This window comes from Periophthalmus magnuspinnatus, chromosome 3 (genome assembly GCF_009829125.3).
Source record: "Periophthalmus magnuspinnatus isolate fPerMag1 chromosome 3, fPerMag1.2.pri, whole genome shotgun sequence".
Taxonomy (NCBI): Eukaryota; Metazoa; Chordata; class Actinopteri; order Gobiiformes; family Gobiidae; genus Periophthalmus; species Periophthalmus magnuspinnatus.
Genome location: NC_047128.1, coordinates 730,255 through 749,204, shown reverse-complemented (window position 1 = coordinate 749,204; position 18,950 = coordinate 730,255). Strand labels below are relative to the sequence as shown.

Sequence of the window (18,950 nt, the reverse complement as noted above, 5' to 3'; positions counted from 1 at the left end):
TGTCACAGGGGAGGTGAAAATGGGGATTTATAGACAAAATGGCGTCTTGAAAATAGTGGATTAAAAGATTAAACTCAAACATGAATCAGTCCAAATAAATCTCCAGAGGCTCAACGAGAAGAAACGACTAGAAAATGGGGAAACATCTGAACAGTTTGAAGAACAGGGCGGATTTTTAAAAATACACTTACTTCTGTCGACATCTCCAAAGCTCAAAATGCTGTTCCACCTTGTGATGTCATGAAGTGGTAGTTTTCAAGATCACAGCTCCTTTTACCTTTAGTTTCCGTAGAAAATTGGCAACTCCAGGACTGAAATGATCCAAATGATTCTATAAATGAAGGTGTGTGGAGTTTAAAAACACAGTGGAGCACTTCCTGTATCACCACATGATGACATCACAAGGTGGAACAGAGTGTTTTCAGTTTGAGAGAAGAAGAACTCAGCCTAAATCTGCAGGTTTGTGAGTTAAACATGTGAGAATGAAACAGAACACAACCCCAGGCCTGTTTGCGATGAGGACATTATCATATAGATCAGAGAGGTGCATTATGGGACCTTGGAGCTGTCAGATCAGGGTTTTGTCCGAGTCACATCATAAACTCCACCGATGCCAAACACATGGAAGACAGACTGAGGCCATCACGAGGAGTAAAACACAAATCCACAAAAGCCATCGCTGATCCATTTTATTACAATCTGTTTAAAACATTAAGATTCAACTATAAATAGAAGACAAACGTTCTACAGATCCACGAAGCTCAACGACCGACGCTCCGGACCTAGAACTCGTCTTTATGTTCACTTTTCCCACAGACTTTATCCAAAACTTTAAATATTAAGAGGTCAAAGGCATCACAGAGGCTAACCAGCTACGTGCTAACCAGCTATGTGCAAAACAGGCTACGCGCTAACCAGCTACACACAAGCCAACTGCGTGCTAACCAGCTATGTGCTAACCAGCTACATGCTAACCAGCTATGTGCAAAACAGGCTACACGCTAACCAGCTACGTGCTAACCAGCTACATTCTAACCAGCTACGCGCAAACCAACTATGCGCTAATCAGCCACGTGCTAACCAACGACGTATAAACAAGCCATGTGCAAAACTAGCTACGCGCTAACTAGCTACGCACAAGCCAACTGTGTGCTAAACAGCTATGTGCTACCCAGCTATGCGCAAACCAGCTACGCGCTAACCAGCTACAAGAAAACCAGCTACGTGCTAACAAGCTACGTGCAAACCAGCTATGCGCTATCCAGCTACGCGCAAACCAACTACACGCTAATCAGCCACATGCTAACCAACTACGTGCAAACCAGCTATGTGCAAACCAGCTACGCGCTAACCAGCTACAAGAAAACCAGCTACATGCTAACAAGCTATGTGCAAACCAGTTATGCGCAAACCAGCTACGCGCAAGCCAACTGCGTGCTAACCAGCTATGCGCTACCCAGCTATGCACAAACCAGATACTCGCTAACCAGCTACGCCAACCAACTATGCGCTAATCAGCCATGTGCAAAACAGGCTACGTGCTAACCAGCTAAGTAAAACCAGCTACATGCTAACTAATATTCATAACGCAGCTGTTTTAAGTCCAAAAAAAGCTCATTTTAAACTCGACTCGACGATACGCTTTAAGAACGTTGCGATTTATAAAGTTTCAGAAACATATTTTGAAATAAAAGTCCAGTTCTTGTGTCATTAGTTCCACAGAGCTGACTCACCCTGAGCTTTCAAACTTTTAGTATAATTTTTTTTTTTTTCGGGAAATGTAGTTCCAGGACCGGGCGGTAGGTGTCAGTGTTGACCCCGCCCACCTCCTCACTTACTTAAAGGAGACAGATTACACAGTGTTTAATCTGTTATAACGCCGTTTCCTCGTGTTTTCAGATTGTTCGGCGTTATAAACACGGCCTTAGATACTGTTGCTAAGGCGGGGGACGAAGGCGATGATAAAGTTGAGCGCGAGCGGCGACAGGTTTGACCGTGGACGCTGGGAAAAGCATCAGCGTCTCAGACTTAATAAACGAAACTGCGCGTCCAAACTTCTGACTGCTCGAGTATATCTTGCATTTTTTTATATTTCCCCGTACGCTCAGCCCTGTGTCCTTGTTATTTATTACGAGTCAGGTCTGCGCTGGTGAGGTTCGCCGCTCCGTGCAGCTGGGTCACCCTCGTAAACAGCGAACGGCAGAGCTCGGACGGCGCCATAGAACTGTCAGCGCGCGAGTCCACAGCGCGGGAGGCTCCAGGTAACGGCGCTGCTGTCCTCATTAGCGCTCAGACAGTTTGGACAGCCCCCGCTCCTGCCCCCCTCTGGCTCCTCGCCGCAGCTGACCTTACATCACTTCTTCTTCTTCTTCTTCTTCTTCTTCTCTGCTTCGTGCACCGCCGCGGCTCCGGCCTGGTTCTGACAGCGTGTCTAAACCCAACACAAACTCCGCAATTAGGCCACGGAGCTGTGACAGGAGCAGAGTAAAGCAGCCGCGCGGGTTTGTGGAGGAAAAAAAAAACAAAAAAAATCCACGTTCACCACATCTGACAAGAGAAGAAAGGAGATCCAAGACTGGAGAACGGCGCCGACTTGTGGTCAAGAGAGGTACTGCGCAAAAAAACGACCGCAGAAAAGGAAACACCCCAGCACCTTCTTTCAAGATAACAAACTGAAAGTAAATAATAGATGATAAAAGAGCAGATTTAAACCACGAAAAACTATTATAAATCTGCAATATTGTTCAAAATCGTGAGTTATTTATTCATTTATTTATTTTACGGCTTAAATCTGATCAAATACACACAAAACAAAAATGACCAAAAATGTTCCAGTAAAGCAAAAAAATAAATACTGACCCCAAAAAATACTGTTCCAGCTTTAAATCACTGAACGAGAAGTGGATAGTGATCGTACTTTTACTTTAAAGTCGAGTTTATAGTGTTTATACTGACGCCTGCGCCTGTTTTTAATAGTGTTGTTCCGATACCGATACTTAGCCTTGTCGTACTCGCCGATAACGATACCAGTGCGATACCACAGACTGAGAAGAAACGGTTCTGTTTCACCACAACAGCAAATATAACTCAAGTCTCTAAAGATCATCTGGAAGAATAAACGAGAGTCACATGGATAAACGTCCTGATGATTTAAGGATTTGTACTTTCACTTTCACTTTGTACCATGGACCTGGATAAAAACAACAGTGAGGCCTGGAAAAAGACCTCATCCTCGGAGCAGGTGGAACATTATGCAGAGGAAACAAAGTCTGTGTTAGCGCTGTTATCGTGTTAGCGCTGTCGTGTTTTTGACGCTCTCGTGGGGTTAGCTCTGTCGTGTTTTTGACGCTCTCGTGGGGTTAGCTCTGTCGTGTTTTTGACGCTCTCGTGGGGTTAGCTCTGTCGTGTTTTTGACGCTCTCGTGGCGTTAGCTCTGTCGTGTTTTTGACGCTCTCGTGGCGTTAGCTCTGTCGTGTTTTTGACGCTCTCGTGGGGTTAGCTCTGTCGTGTTTTTGACGCTCTCGTGGCGTTAGCTCTGTCGTGTTTTTGACGCTCTCGTGGGGTTAGCTCTGTCGTGTTTTTGACGCTCTCGTGGGGTTAGCTCTGTCGTGTTTTTGACGCTCTCGTGGCGTTAGCTCTGTCGTGTTTTTGACGCTCTCGTGGGGTTAGCTCTGTCGTGTTTTTGACGCTCTCGTGGGGTTAGCTCTGTCGTGTTTTTGACGCTCTCGTGGCGTTAGCTCTGTCGTGTTTTTGACGCTCTCGTGGGGTTAGCTCTGTCGTGTTTTTGACGCTCTCGTGGGGTTAGCTCTGTCGTGTTTTTGACGCTCTCGTGGGGTTAGCTCTGTCGTGTTTTTGACGCTCTCGTGGGGTTAGCTCTGTCGTGTTTTTGACGCTCTCGTGGGGTTAGCTCTGTCGTGTTTTTGACGCTCTCGTGGGGTTAGCTCTGTCGTGTTTTTGACGCTCTCGTGGGGTTAGCTCTGTCGTGTTTTTGACGCTCTCGTGGCGTTAGCTCTGTCGTGTTTTTGATGCTCTCGTAGTGTTAGCTCTGTCGTGTTTTTGACGCTCTCGTGGCGTTAGCTCTGTCGTGTTTTTGACGCTCTCGTGGCGTTAGCTCTGTCGTGTTTTTGACGCTCTCGTGGGGTTAGCTCTGTCGTGTTTTTGACGCTCTCGTGGCGTTAGCTCTGTCGTGTTTTTGATGCTCTCGTAGTGTTAGCTCTGTCGTGTTTTTGACGCTCTCGTGGCGTTAGCTCTGTCGTGTTTTTGACGCTCTCGTGGCGTTAGCTCTGTCGTGTTTTTGATGCTCTCGTAGTGTTAGCTCTGTCGTGTTTTTGACGCTCTCGTGGGGTTAGCTCTGTCGTGTTTTTGACGCTCTCGTGGGGTTAGCTCTGTCGTGTTTTTGACGCTCTCGTAGTGTTAGCTCTGTCGTGTTTTTGACGCTCTCGTGGCGTTAGCTCTGTCGTGTTTTTGACGCTCTCGTGGCGTTAGCTCTGTCGTGTTTTTGACGCTCTCGTGGCGTTAGCTCTGTCGTGTTTTTGACGCTCTCGTGGCGTTAGCTCTGTCGTGTTTTTGACGCTGTGGTACTGGACTCCACTGAGATCTTATTGTTTTGCCCGTTTGACACGACGGCTCTAAACTCGAGTTCAAAGCACGAACCAGGCCAAGTTCTGCGTCAGGTCTGTGGAAAGGCAAGCCTGCTCACAGTACGAACCACAGACTGTGTAAAGAAGCGACTAAGGGGCCACAGTTTTTACACAGAAAGTGAATTGGAGCCAGAGTCGATGGAGCAGGAAGTGCGTCCATGATCACTTCCTGTTTGTAGCGCGGCGCTAGCATGTTAGCTCTGTGCGTTTATATAAACAGACTGTGGTCAGTTCAATGGATTCTGAGCAGGGGAAACATCTAATTGAATAAATGCGACACAGATGAGTTAAATGTCACACTATTGAACAAAGCAGTGACATTTCCATAGAAACGTAGAAAGGTTACACAGTGGACCTTTTTGTACATTTAATAGTCTTACCTGGTTTTAAAGCTCCAATATGACACAAAAGTGACTGTTGAAGCTTTAATCCACGTTAGAACGATGTTAGTGCGTCAAAAACAGACCTGGAGTTGTGTTTTGTTTCATTCACATGTTTGAGTCACTTTATTATTAGTCTGTTACATCTACAAAGATCAAAATGCGACGTTCCACCTTGTGATGTCATCAAGAGGGAGTTTTCAACAGCTCCTTTTACCTTTAGTTCAGTCGAGGATTTGTGAGGATTTCCAGGACTGAAATGATCCAGATGATTCTATAAATGAAGGTGTGTGGAGTTTAAAAACACAGTGGAGCACTTCCTGTATCACCACATGATGACATCACAAGGTGGAACAGAGTGTTTTCAGAGAAAAACTTTGTCTAATTATGCAGAGTTTGTGAAGAAGGTGAGGAAGAAGATGATGAAGAAGAAGAGAAGACAACAAGAAGGTGAAAAAGGAGAAGAACAAGAAAAAGGTGTAGAAGAAGAAGGCAAGAAAGGCAACAAAGAAGAAGGTGAAGAAGGTGAAGAAGAAAAAGAAGGTGAAGAAGAGGAAAAAGGTGGGGAAGAAGAAGGTGAAGAAGAGAATGGTGAAAAAGAAGTAGAAAAAGATGAAAAAGAACAAGGATGTGAAAAAGAAAGTGAAAAAGAACAAGAAGAAGGTGAAGAAGACGATGGTGAAGAAGAAGAAGAGAACAAGGGGAAAAAGGAGAAGAACAAGAAAAAGGAGAAGAAAAAGGTGTAGAAGAAGAAGGCAAGAAAGGCAACAAAGAAGAATGTGAAAAAGGTGAAGAAGAAAAAGAAGGTGAAGAAGAGGATGAAAAAGAAGTAGAAAAAGTTGAAAAAGAACAAGAAAGTGAAAAAGAACAAGAAGAAGGTGAAGAAGAAGAAGACGATGGTGAAGAAGACGATGGTGAAGAAGAAGAAGGAGGTGAAGAAGAAGACGGTGAAGAAGAAGAAGAAGACGATGGTGAAGAAGAAGAAGAAGGTGAAGAAGAAGAAGGAGGTGAAGAAGAAGAGGAAGAAGAAGAAGAGGAAGGCGATAAGGAAGGTGAAAAAGGTAAGAAAGAAGAAGGTGAAAAAGAGGATGGTGAAAAAGAAGGTGAAGAAGAAGAAGAAGGTCTGTTTGTGATGAGGAAACCACATCAGATCATAAACAGTGCACTGTGGCTCCTTCACGTTCTTTAGTGAAGTTTAAATATGTTTGTTTGTTTTTTTTTATATTCCTGAATGGCGTCCTCTCGTTATACTGCCCCCTCCCTGTCCACCGATGTAACTGTTCTGTACCAGACCGTAAAGCTGGAGTAAACACAGCTTAACCCACTCATGAGACTTGTACGACTTTAACGAGCGCGTTCGACTTCCTCGCTCATCTCCAGGAGCGACTAACCTTCCCCGCGAGCGCCGTAAACCCGCCGCGGACACAAAGACGAGCCGCCATCTTCCCGGATTAATGGAGCCGTGCGGGAGGCGAGCGCAGATATGACGGAACGCGCTCCGGACCCGCCTCATCGATCAGGAGCTGGGACGGGACGCTTCAGTTTACCCCGGGACAACATCTGCAGTTTACGTTCAGAATGACACTCCAGACCTTCGTTTTCAGTGTGTTTTTCCTTTGTTTACACACAGGAGACTTGGATATATGGAATTATGGAGTCGAGGAAAAATGCGGAATAACTCGACTCAATGTGTTTTATTTTTCATTTTCAAACCCTCAGAGCGTCGTCTCTTTGTTTTGTGCAGCTCAAACCCTCGTTCTTCTCTCAGCTTCATGTTTCCTCATCAATAAACAAAAAAAAAGAAACATGGAGATAGAAATATGTTTGTACTACAGTTAATACGATATACAAGTAAATACCTCCTCTTTAATATGACAGAGAAGTAAATACCTCCTCTTTAATACGACATAGAAGTAAATACCTCCTCTTTAAAATTGCACTTGGCAGTGTTATTTATCCAGGTTAGAACGTTGTTAGAGCATCAAAAACAGACCTGGAGTTGTGTTTTGTTTCATTCTCACATGTTTGAGTCACTTTATTATTAGTCACATTAGTCATTAGTTACATCTACAAAGATCAAAATGCGACGTTCCACCTTGTGATGTCATCAAGTGGGAGTTTTAACAGCTCCTTTTACCTTTAGTTCAGTCGAGATTTGTGAGGATTCCCAGGTCTGAAATGATCCAAATGATTCTATAAATGAAGGTGTGTGGAGTTTAAAAACACAGTGGAGCACTTCCTGTATCACCACATGATGACATCACAAGGTGGAACAGAGCGTTTTCAGTTATAAATCTGCAGGTTTGTGTGTTAAACGTGTGAGAATGAAACAAAACACAACTCCAGGTCTGTGTGTGACGAGGAAACATCAGAACAGATCAGAGTCGAGTCATTTGAGCCCTTTAAGTAACAGAGCTTCAGACAGAGCAGTGCCCACAGTTAGCGTCACACTCCTAAGGAACGTCGACGACATCAGCCGCGAAGTAACAATAACGTGACGGATTTAGCCGATCCGTCGGGCTGCGTTCCCGGGACGAGGGGCCTCGGGTTAACCTGGGCTCACCTCCGGAGGACGGGGGACCGCTGCAGCCGCTGGGGATTCTGGGTAATTGGATTTGAAGGCCCAGCGATCACACAGAAAGTAATAGTGAGATCAGAGGCTCGGATAAAAACGAGAGCGTTGTCTTCTTGCCTTAATGGAAGCCGCTTCGGTGAGTGATACTGAACAGCTCTTTGTCTCGGAGTTAAGATCACAACACGTCAAAAAAAAACTGGGAACGTTTCTCAAAACACAGACTCGCCAAAGTGAAAGTTTAACCTTTGTGGATTTAAAGTCTGCGCAGTTTGAATCAATACAAGAAGAAGAAGAAGAAGATATTTATACTTTTATGGCGTAGTCAAAGTTTAATGATGCAACAGAGGAATACTGAAATAACAGAGACCAGTGTCCTAAAGTTCAAGGTGTAAATCGCCGTAAATCGATTTAAATCAGCCCTATTGAGCTTGAGTCTCTATGGTTCTCATCTCTGTGGATCGTTCTGTTTTAATTTACACTTTTTAAATCACAATATTCACCTAAAACGACTGAGTAAAAGAAACAAGTCCAGCTGAGTTCAAGTTAGAAAACGGCGGTGTCCAATAGGAGCTGACGTCGCCGTAAATGTCGTCACAGCAAAGAGTCGTGTAGCTGTGGCGCCCCCTATGGACAGATGCACGTCGCACTAGAGCAAAGCGTTTTTGTTTTTTTTTCACACAGTGGAGGTTAAACGAGGGCAGATCGATTAAATGGTGTGTTGAAAATCGTCAATTAAAGATTAAACTCAAACATGAATCAGTCCAAATAAAACTTCAGACGCTCAACGAGAAGAAACGACCAGAACATGAAGAAACATCTGAGCAGTTTGAGGAACAGGGAGGAGTTAACGTCCGAGGACCTGGTGTCGTCAGACGTGGACAACGCATTTTAGGTCGTTTAGGTCACAACGCAATTTTTTAGAAGAACAGTGTTATGGACTAGTCCTGTTGTCGTGGGGTTTCCTCCGCTTACGCAGATCCACCCACCGGTCGAGCCGCACCTGGAGCGTCCAACATCAAGTGTGGAATAAAAGTCTGGAGCGCGCAGCAGCGACCAGTGTGTCCTCTGCTGCACCATCCTTTACTTATTTTGTATCTTATTTTTATATTACCGACTTATTTCATTTGTTTCCACTGTTGAACGTTATTTATTTATCATTGTTAACACGTCTCCACGCTCTCGTTCTGTTCTACACCCGCGTTTTTAGCGTCATTCTGTTGCGTGCCACCGCCCCTGGACCAAGTGGAACATAACAAACAGCAACAACGCAAAACAATTGAATATTTTGAATATTTTTAAGACTTTAGAATGTTCAGAATATTATTTTCTTGTCTTCCTGCTCCTGTCAGCAGATCTTCACACGAGACACATTGTTCCAAGTTTCTCCTTTTGTTGCCGTTTCAGGCTCTTAATAAATAGTTTTTGCAAATCATTATTCAAATGTTTTATCAAAATAATGTAAAACGTAGAACAAATGTCCTCATATGTGACATTATTTTCTCATAATGTAAAAAGATAATTATTTATTTTTTACTCTCATCAGGTCCAATCAGTCAAAATACCAAAGAGACGTTAATAAAGTCATGAAAGAGCTCGGTGCTTAGGAGGTTAAGAAAAGCAAACAAAACCAAATTAAAAAGCAGAGGATCATAGAAACTGTGGAAACATTAAAATAGAAAGTCTGTGTTCTCGTTACAAGATTCAAAAGTGTTACAGGTCGTGTATCGTACAAGTCCAGAAATTAAACAGGCGCAGAAATTAAACAGTTAAGTAAAACTGCTGACCACAAACTGAACCAGGATTTTAATTTCCACGGCCACTCGGGGCTTTAGCAGTTAGCCACGATTAGCCGAACACAAATCTGAGGAACATCCAGAGCCTGGACTCGTCTAATCCAGCCTCAGTTTGATGTGGAGTGTTTGGAGTTTTTCTTTGTTTAATTTAATGCAAGACAGAGCAGCATGTGAGGTGGAGACGGCGGAGGAGAGTGGGTGAAGAAAGTGAAGGTGAAGAAGGTAAAGAAGAAGAAGAAGAGAAGAAGAAGAAAAAATAGAAGACAAAGATGTAGGTGAAGAAGAACAGAAAAATGAAGAAGACAAAGAAGACGACGAAGAAGATGAAAACAAGGACGAAGAAGATGAAAAAGACGAAGATAAAGAAGATAAAGAAGAAAAAGAAAACAAAGACAAAAATAAACGAAAAATGAAGACGAAGACAAAGAGGAAGAAGACCAAAAAGAAGACAAAAAAGGCAAATAAGAAGACCAGAAAGAAGAAGGAGGTGAAGAAGAAAAGGAGAAGAGGATGAAGAAGACCAAAAAGAAGACGAAGAAGACAAAGATGAAGAAAAAGATTATGAAGAAGATGAAGAAAAAGAAGATTATGAAGAAGATGAAGAAAAAGAAAAAAAGAAGACAACGAAGACAAACAAAAAGAAGAAGACGTTAACAATGACAAGGACGACAAGTTGCAGAGGTGGTGATGTGGAGAGTTTGAGCGAGTGTTGTGTTTTGTGTTTTGTGTGCTGTGTGTTGTGTGTTTTGTGTGAATGTAAATGACAGTGTGTGTGTGTCCCTCTCGTCGTGTCTCAGTGACACACACACAGCTCACACTCTACCTCTGTCTGTTCTGGGGCAGAGCTTTACTGTCCACTGCAAACATCTTGGACACGAACACGATGACGGGGGCGTCCACTTCACTGGAGCAGCGCAGAAACACTGGAACAACAAACACACGACACTGTTTAACCTGAACAAACTGAGGACCACAGACTGTATGAAGCTAACCCGCTAGCCACCGCCGCGCTACAAACAGGAAGTGATCATGGGCGCACTTCCTGCTCCATCAACTCTGGCTCCAGTTCACTTTCTATTGAACAACTCTGTCCTCTCTCTGTCTCTGCTGCTTCAGACTCATTCTGGTCTTAAATGTTCGTATTAACCCTCTACATGATCCTGGGGTTTTTATTTCACTATTTTGTGGAGAAATCATGATCACTTCCTGTTTGGAACATGCTAGCAGGCTAGCAGGTTAGCTATGTGCATTTATATAAACAATCTCATCTGAAAATACAATAAAAGACCCATCGCGATACGTTTTTTTCAGATAAAATGCAGAGTTTTCCTCGATCTGTCTCTGGTGAGAGCTGAGCTGTGTCCAGACGCACACAGAGACACAGAGACACACACAGACACACACAGACACACACAGAGGGAGGAGTGTGGGTGAGATTAGACTAATGAGACGATCAGGGACGATACGAAAGACAAAAGCCGAGATGGACAAGTCTATAGAGCCACAGAGAGACACTGTCCACACCTGAGGAGGAAACTATACACAACACGACACACAGAGACACACACAGAGACACAGACCCACACAGAGACACACACTGAGACACACAGAGACACAGACACACACAGAGACACACACTGAGACACACAGAGACACAGACACACACAGAGACACACACTGAGACACACAGAGACACAGACACACACAGAGACACACACTGAGACACACAGAGACACAGACACACACAGAGACACACACTGAGACACACACAGAGACACAGACCCACACAGAGACACACAGAGACACACATAGAGACACAGACACACACAGAGACACACACTGAGACACACACAGAGACACAGACCCACACTGAGACACACAGAGACACACTCAGACATCTTCACTAGAATCATTTAGATCATTTCAGTCCTGGAATTGCTCCAATCTACAACTGAACTAAAGGTAAAAGGAGCTGTTAAAACTCCCACTTGATGACATCACAAGGTGGAACGTCGCATTTTGAGCTTTGTAGATGTTACAGACTAATAATAAAGTGACTCAAACATGTCATACCTGTACTCTGAACCTACAACTTAATGAGAAAATGAGATGTACTGAGCAGACGGCGCCCTCAGGAGACGCCGTATTAGATAAAGTGTAAACTACGGCGCACCTCCACGACGCCACGCCCGTGCAGAGAGCTAAGTGCATCAGGCTAGAGCTGGAAGCGGCAATGAGATTACACTGTGGTCTATGGAAACGGACCACGCAACTGTAAGTCACGGAGCTGATGCGGAGAACACGACACCGCCGCCCGTCTACGCCCGTCGTTAATCCTCATAACGGTCCGCGGCGGCCATTTTGTGCTGATGTGCGCTCTGCTGACTCACGAAGAAAGTACGACAAAGAAAGTTAAGAGGTTAGACGTGAATGTGTCGTTTAAATCAGACGTTTTTACTTCTATGTTGTATTAAAGAGGAGGTATTTACTTCTATGTCGTATTAAAGAGGAGGTATTTACTTCTATGTCGTATTAAAGAGGAGGTATTTACTTCTATGTCGTATTAAAGAGGAGGTATTTACTTCTACGGGGTATTAAAGAGGAGGTATTTACTTCTATGTTGTATTAAAGAGGAGGTATTTACTTCTATGTCGTATTAAAGAGGAGGTATTTACTTCTACGGGGTATTAAAGAGGAGGTATTTACTTCTATGTCGTATTAAAGAGGAGGTATTTACTTCTACGGGGTATTAAAGAGGAGGTATTTACTTCTATGTCGTATTAAAGAGGAGGTATTTACTTCTATGTTGTATTAAAGAGGAGGTATTTACTTCTATGTCGTATTAAAGAGGAGGTATTTACTTCTATGTTGTATTAAAGAGGAGGTATTTACTTCTCTGTTGTATTAAAGAGGAGGTATTTACTTCTATGTCGTATTAAAGAGGAGGTATTTACTTCTGTGGGGTATTAAAGAGGAGGTATTTACTTCTATGTCGTATTAAAGAGGAGGTATTTACTTCTATGTTGTATTAAAGAGGAGGTATTTACTTCTATGTCGTATTAAAGAGGAGGTATTTACTTCTACGTTGTATTAAAGAGGAGGTATTTACTTCTCTGTCGAATTAAAGAGGAGGTATTTACTTCTATGTCGTATTAAAGAGGAGGTATTTACTTCTATGTCGTATTAAAGAGGAGGTATTTACTTCTATGTCGTATTAAAGAGGAGGTATTTACTTCTATGGGGTATTAAAGAGGAGGTATTTACTTCTATGTCGTATTAAAGAGGAGGTATTTACTTCTACGTTGTATTAAAGAGGAGGTATTTACTTCTATGTCGTATTAAAGAGGAGGTATTTACTTCTACGTTGTATTAAAGAGGAGGTATTTACTTCTATGTCGTATTAAAGAGGAGGTATTTACTTCTATGTTGTATTAAAGAGGAGGTATTTACTTCTATGTCGTATTAAAGAGGAGGTATTTACTTCTATGTCGTATTAAAGAGGAGGTATTTACTTCTATGTCGTATTAAAGAGGAGGTATTTACTTCTATGTCGTATTAAAGAGGAGGTATTTACTTCTATGTCGTATTAAAGAGGAGGTATTTACTTCTATGTCGTATTAAAGAGGAGGTATTTACTTCTACGTTGTATTAAAGAGGAGGTATTTACTTCTATGTCGTATTAAAGAGGAGGTATTTACTTCTATGTTGTATTAAAGAGGAGGTATTTACTTCTATGTCGTATTAAAGAGGAGGTATTTACTTCTCTGTCGTATTATAAGTCGTACTGGAGTATAAATAAATGTAAATGTTGCACAGTGCTTCTTTAAACGGGCCTCTCTGTATATAGATATCATTCCGCTCCGTGCTGTGAGGTTTGACCCTGTGGAGTTGCCGTACCTTCTTTGAGCCGCTGCGTCCGCTCCGGTAACGAGTCGAACCTCCGAGCGCCCACACTCATCAGGCGCTCCACCCGCTCCGCAGACACCTCCAGGGGGCTGGGCAGCTTCTCACACACCATGGCTGCACTCGCGTTAAGGAACTCCGGGATCAGGAAAACTCCATCTGGGAAAACGCTCCGCACTCACAGATTATCATAAAAGACGCCATTTTAAAAGAATGTCGGAAAATGAAGTGAAAAGGTCTGTTTCTGATTCAGTTTATATTGATTTTCCCCATTAAAAACAAAACTAGCACAGTAGAAATCGTTTGTTTCTTTATTATTACATTTTTATTTTATTTTATCCTGTTTACAAGTCGCATATCTAGAGTTTTTATACTTTTTTTTACTTAAATTTAGATTCGAAATGTTTTTTTTAAAGCTCCGATATCACAAAAATTAACTCTTGTAGCTTTAATCCATGTTAGAACGTCGTTAGAGCATCACAAACAGACCTGGAGTTGTGTTTTGTTTCATTCACACATGTTTGAGTCACTTTATTATTAGTCTGTAACATCTACAAAGCTCAAAATGCGACGTTCCACCTTGTGATGTCATCAAGTGGGAGTTTTCAAGCGAACAACCTCCTTTTTTACCTTTAGTTCAGTCGAGATAAGAGACAACTCCAGGGTCTGAAATGATCCAAATGATTCTATAAATGAAGGTGTGTGGAGTTTAAAAACACAGTGGAGCACTTCCTGTATCGCCACATGATGACATCACAAGGTGGAACAGAGTGTTTTCTTTCAGTTTGAGAGAAGAAAACCATGTGTGAATGAAACAAAACACAGCTCCGGGTTTGTTTGTGACGAGGAAATTACATTAGAACAGATGAGAAAACAGAGTAATATGAGCCGTTTGAAGACAGTAGTAGTAGTAGCAGTAGTAGTAGTAGTAGTAGTAGTAGTAGTAGTAGTAGTAGTAGTAGTAGTAGTAGTAGTCGTAGTCGTAGGATACAGAGCACAGCCTGGGACACTGGGAGCCACTGGCTGCAGATGGAGGACAGTAGGACTTTAGGGTCACAGTGTCTCTCGTCTCGGGCCAAAACCTTCACCCCCAGAGACGTCACCACTTTGTCCACTCTGTCCTTGTCTCTGGAACAAAAACACAGACACGAGGACTTTTAAAACAAACGGGCTCGTCCTCTGTGAAGGGCGCAGGGGTCAGAGGTCGTGATGTCGGGGACGAACCTCCAGAGGGTCAAAGGTCACTCACCTGTTTGTCACCACGGCGTCGTACAAACTCCAGATGTTGTCGAGCACGAGCTGCACAAAGAGAGGCTTCCTCCCTTTAGACTGAGAGAAAGAGAAGAGAGAGGGATGAGGAGGGGGGGAGAGGGGGGAGGAGAGAGGGGTGAGGAGAGAGGGAGAGAGGGATGAGAGGGAGAGGGATGAGAGGAGGAGGGGGGAGAGGAGAGAGGGATGAGAGGAGGAGGGGGAGAGGGGGGAGGAGAGAGGGGTGAGAGGGAGAGAGGGATGAGAGGTGGAGGGGGAGAGGGGTGAGTGGAAGAGGAGGGGGAGAGGGGTGAGTGGAAGAGGAGGAGAGAGGGGTGAGTGGAAGAGGAGGAGAGAGGGGTGAGAGGAGGAGGGGGGAGGAGAGAGGGAGAGAGGAGGAGGGGGAGAGGGGTGAGGAGAGGGGTGAGAGGAGGGGGGGAGAGGAGGAGGGGGAGAGGGGTGAGGAGAGAGGAGGAGGGGGAGAGGGGTGAGAGGAGGAGGGGGAGAGGAGAGAGGGATGAGAGGAGGAGAGGGGGGAGGAGAGAGGAGGAGGGGGAGAGGGGTGAGAGGAGGAAGGGGAGAGGAGAGAGGGATGAGAGGAGGAGGGGGAGAGGGGTGAGAGGAGGAGGGGGAGAGGAGAGAGGGATGAGAGGAGGAGGGAGAGAGGGGTGAGGAGAGAGAGATGAGTGGAATAAATGTTTACTAAATAACGGTTTAACCTTCCACATAATTTCTGCCCTAAACTGAAGCAGCTGATGTGTAAAGTTTAACCTTCGGGTCTTTTGGGTATTTTCTGATTGATTATTTATATTTTTATTTATTTATTTCTGAAATGACAGTAAAGGCAAATTATTGAACAAACATTTTAAAAAACCCCTTTCATGTGTCGATTACGTCCTGTTAAAACTATAACGCGTCTGGTTTTCTCCGCTGAACAAACACGCTCCAACTGTCACGTGTACTTTTAGAGCCGCCTTATTGATACTCTGCAGTCACGTCACGGGGGTGTTCTACGTGTGCGTCTAATGGAGGAATGCTCAGCGGTTACCACGGAGACGCGACGCACACGTTAGCAAACCCAAGAAAAAATACAAAAGTGATTTAAAGAGCACATCACTCACTGAAAAACTGACGGCTAATGCTAATGCTAATGCTAATGCTAACTAGCTTGTGACTGTAATGAGAGAGAGACAGAGAGAGGGATGAGGAGAGAGGGAGACAGAAAGAGAGACAGGGATGAGTGGAAGAGAGGGAGAGAGCAACAGAAAGAGAGACAGAGAGAGGGATGAGTGGAAGAAAGAGATGAGGAGAGAGGGAGAGAGAGATGAGTGGAAGAGAGGGAGAGAGAAAGCAACAGAGAGAGAGAGACAGATGATTGGAAGAGAGGGAGAAATGAGAAGAGAGAGGAGTGGAAAAGAGAGACAGAGATGAGGGATGAGGAGAGAGGGAGAGAGAAAGAGAGACAGAGGGATGAGTGGAAGAAAGAGATGAGGAGAGAGGGAGAGAGAGATGAGTGGAAGAGAGGGAGAGAGAAAGCAACAGAGAAAGAGAGAGAGACAGATGAGTGGAAGAGAGGGAGAAATGAGAAGAGAGGAGTGGAAAAGAGAGAGAGATGAGGGATGAGGAGAGAAGGAGATTGGGGTGGAAGAGAGAGAGAGAGAGATGAGGAGAGCGAGAGAGATGAACAGAGAGAGAGATGAGACGAGGAGAAAGGGAGAGAGGAGGATGAGGAGAGAGGGAGAGCAGAAGAGAGAGGGAGCGAGAGAGAGGTGAGGCGAGAGGGAGAGGAGGGAGGAAGTGAGAGAGAAAGAGAGAGGGGAGTGGAAAAGAGAGGGAGGGAGAGACACAGGGACAGAGAGCGCGAGAGAAGGGAGGGACAAATCACCTGTTGTAGTTCATATAAATCAGATCGTGTTAAAACAAAACTCAGATTAAAGTCTAACAAACCTCAGACAGAGCAGTGCCTCCTGTTAGCATCACACCCACAGGAAATGCAGATGATCAGCTGCTAAATTATCAATAAGACTCACTGGACTCTGAACGCTCTCGTCACTCAGTCCAATCTGAAAATACTGAAACTTTACAGCTGATGTCAACAGTATTCCCTGGGGTGTGATGCTAACTGGAGGCACTGCTCTGTCTGAGATTTTGCTAGACTTTAATCTGAGTTTTGTTTTAACACAATCTGACCAGAAAGAGCTGACTTATCTGAACTACAACAGGTGATTTGTGCTGTTAAACACGTCTCTCTCAAATAACATCACAGTCACAAGCTAGCATTAGCATTAGCACTAGCATTAGCATTAGCACTAGCATTAGCATTAGCCAACAGTTTTTCAGTCGGTCACTCTCACCTTTTTGAACCCTCGGATTGATCGCAGGCTCCTGGAAACGCGCTCTTTGAATCCATTTTGTATTTTTTCTTGACCTAAAAACGTACCTGGCGGGGTTCGCTAAACGTGTGCGTTGCGTTGCCGCGGTAACCCCCTCCCGGTGCGTTTCTGTACGTCCATTTCTCTGTTGGTTGTGTTTGTTTTTCACTGTGCAGCGTCGTATGAGTGAGAATTGCGCGTTCTTTTTTTTATACTTAAATATTCCAGTGAATGGGATGTTGCTTTCAGGGTCATTTGCGTGCGTAGGAAAAAGCGCTACTGCCATTGAACGCCCCTCCAGCTCTGACCTCGTGCTCCGTGTGGTGAGTGGGCCAGCAGAAGGAGCATCAGAGGGTAAAGTACAAACATACACAACTCGCACAGAAAGAAATATCTATGTAAATACAATAAAAAAGGTCAGAAAAGCTGTTACTGGGATGTGATAAAAACATAAACGTGAACAAATGTGAGTCCTGCAATAAAAACAGACACTTTAAATCAGACTGAAGGAAAGAAGGACCTGATTTGTCTGTTATTAATGTTCAGATCTCGATTTACAGACACAATAGTGAAATAAAAACCCCAGGATCATGTAGAGGGTTAATACGAACATTTAAGACCAGAATGAGTCTGAAGCAGCAGAGACAGAGAGAGGGCGCTGTTTATCAAAAAAATAAACTCAAAATTAAACAAATTAAAAACAAAAAAACTCAAAATAACAAAAAAAAAAAAACTGTAAATGACAAAAATAAATAAATAAATGAACTCAAAATAAGAAAAACAAAAAAAAATCCTCAAAATAACAAAAAATAAATAAAAACCTCAAAATAACTGAAAACAAAACAAAAAACAAAACTCTAAATAAAAAAATAAACTCAAAATAACAAAAAAATAAATAAAAACCTCAAAATAACTGAAAAAACCCTCAAAGTAACAAAAACAAATAAATGAACTCAAAATTAACTAAAAAAAAAACAAATTCAAAATAACAAAAATAAAAAACAAGAAAAACTCAAAATAACTAAAAAAAAACAAACAAAACAAAACTCTAAATAACAAAAATAAATAAATAAACTCAAAATAACAAAAACAAAAAAAACACTCAAAATAACAAAAAATAAATAAAAACCTCAAAATAACTGAAAAAAAACAAAAAGAAAAACTCTAAATAACAAAAATAAATAAATAAACTCAAAATAACAAAAAAAAAACACTCAAAATAACAAAAATTTAAAAATAAAAACCTCAAAATAACTCAGTCTAAATCTGCAGGTTTGTGTGTTAAACATGTGTGAATGAAACACAACTCCAGGTCTGTGTGTGACGAGGAAACAACATTAGACCAGATCAGAGCAGTGCATCATGGGACATTTAATACACACACATGAATGAAAATGGCCTCCTCTCTCCAGCAGCAGACAGGAGAGTCCAGAGTCCAGACTGAAGCGAGATAGAGTCAGTGCCCGTTTGAGTGACAGGAGAACGGCGATAACATCGACCCGGAACCAGCGGACAACTCCACAACCGACTGCCCCGCGTCCAGATAACAGTCTGCACAACAGCTCGATATTCAACACGACGTTTTAAGAGCGACGTCTGTCAAATGTACGAAAACAACACTGGAACTTAATCTTTACCATCGTTACTGCATTAAACCACCAGGGGGCGTGTCACAGTGGAGGTGAAACGGGAGTAGATCAGCAAAATGGCGTCTTGAAAATAAGAGATTACAGATTACTGGGGTTTTTATTTCACTGTTGTGTCTGTAAATCAAGACGTGAACATTAATAACAGACAAAATTATCTCAGACTAAAACCCTCAGAACTGAATCACTCCACCGCTTCTGTCATTTCTTTTAAGTTATTTTGAGTTTATTTTTTATTTTAATTATTTATTAACTTTTTTTTTTTTGTTATTTTGAGTTTATTTATAATTTTTTTTTGTTATTTTGAGTTTTTGGGTTTTTGTTTTTTTGTTTTGTTTTGTTTTTTTAGGTCATTTTGAGATTTTTTTTTTGTTATTTTGAGGCGTCTGTTTT

The 18,950-nt window shown here is 42.9% G+C and overlaps 1 protein-coding gene across 1 annotated transcript in view; it reads right to left on the bottom strand.

Moving 5' to 3' along the window:
• Window positions 1–18,950, bottom strand: part of efl1 (elongation factor like GTPase 1) — a 189,007-nt gene that overhangs the window by 144,861 nt on the left and 25,196 nt on the right. Inside the window, exons 8-11 of the mRNA XM_055229179.1 lie at window positions 14,541–14,620; window positions 14,283–14,419; window positions 13,286–13,408; window positions 10,212–10,311 (exon numbers count right to left, since the gene is read on the bottom strand). Of these exons, the coding sequence (XP_055085154.1) occupies window positions 10,212–10,311; window positions 13,286–13,408; window positions 14,283–14,419; window positions 14,541–14,620 (440 nt within the window). The remainder of the gene's footprint in view (window positions 1–10,211; window positions 10,312–13,285; window positions 13,409–14,282; window positions 14,420–14,540; window positions 14,621–18,950) is intronic.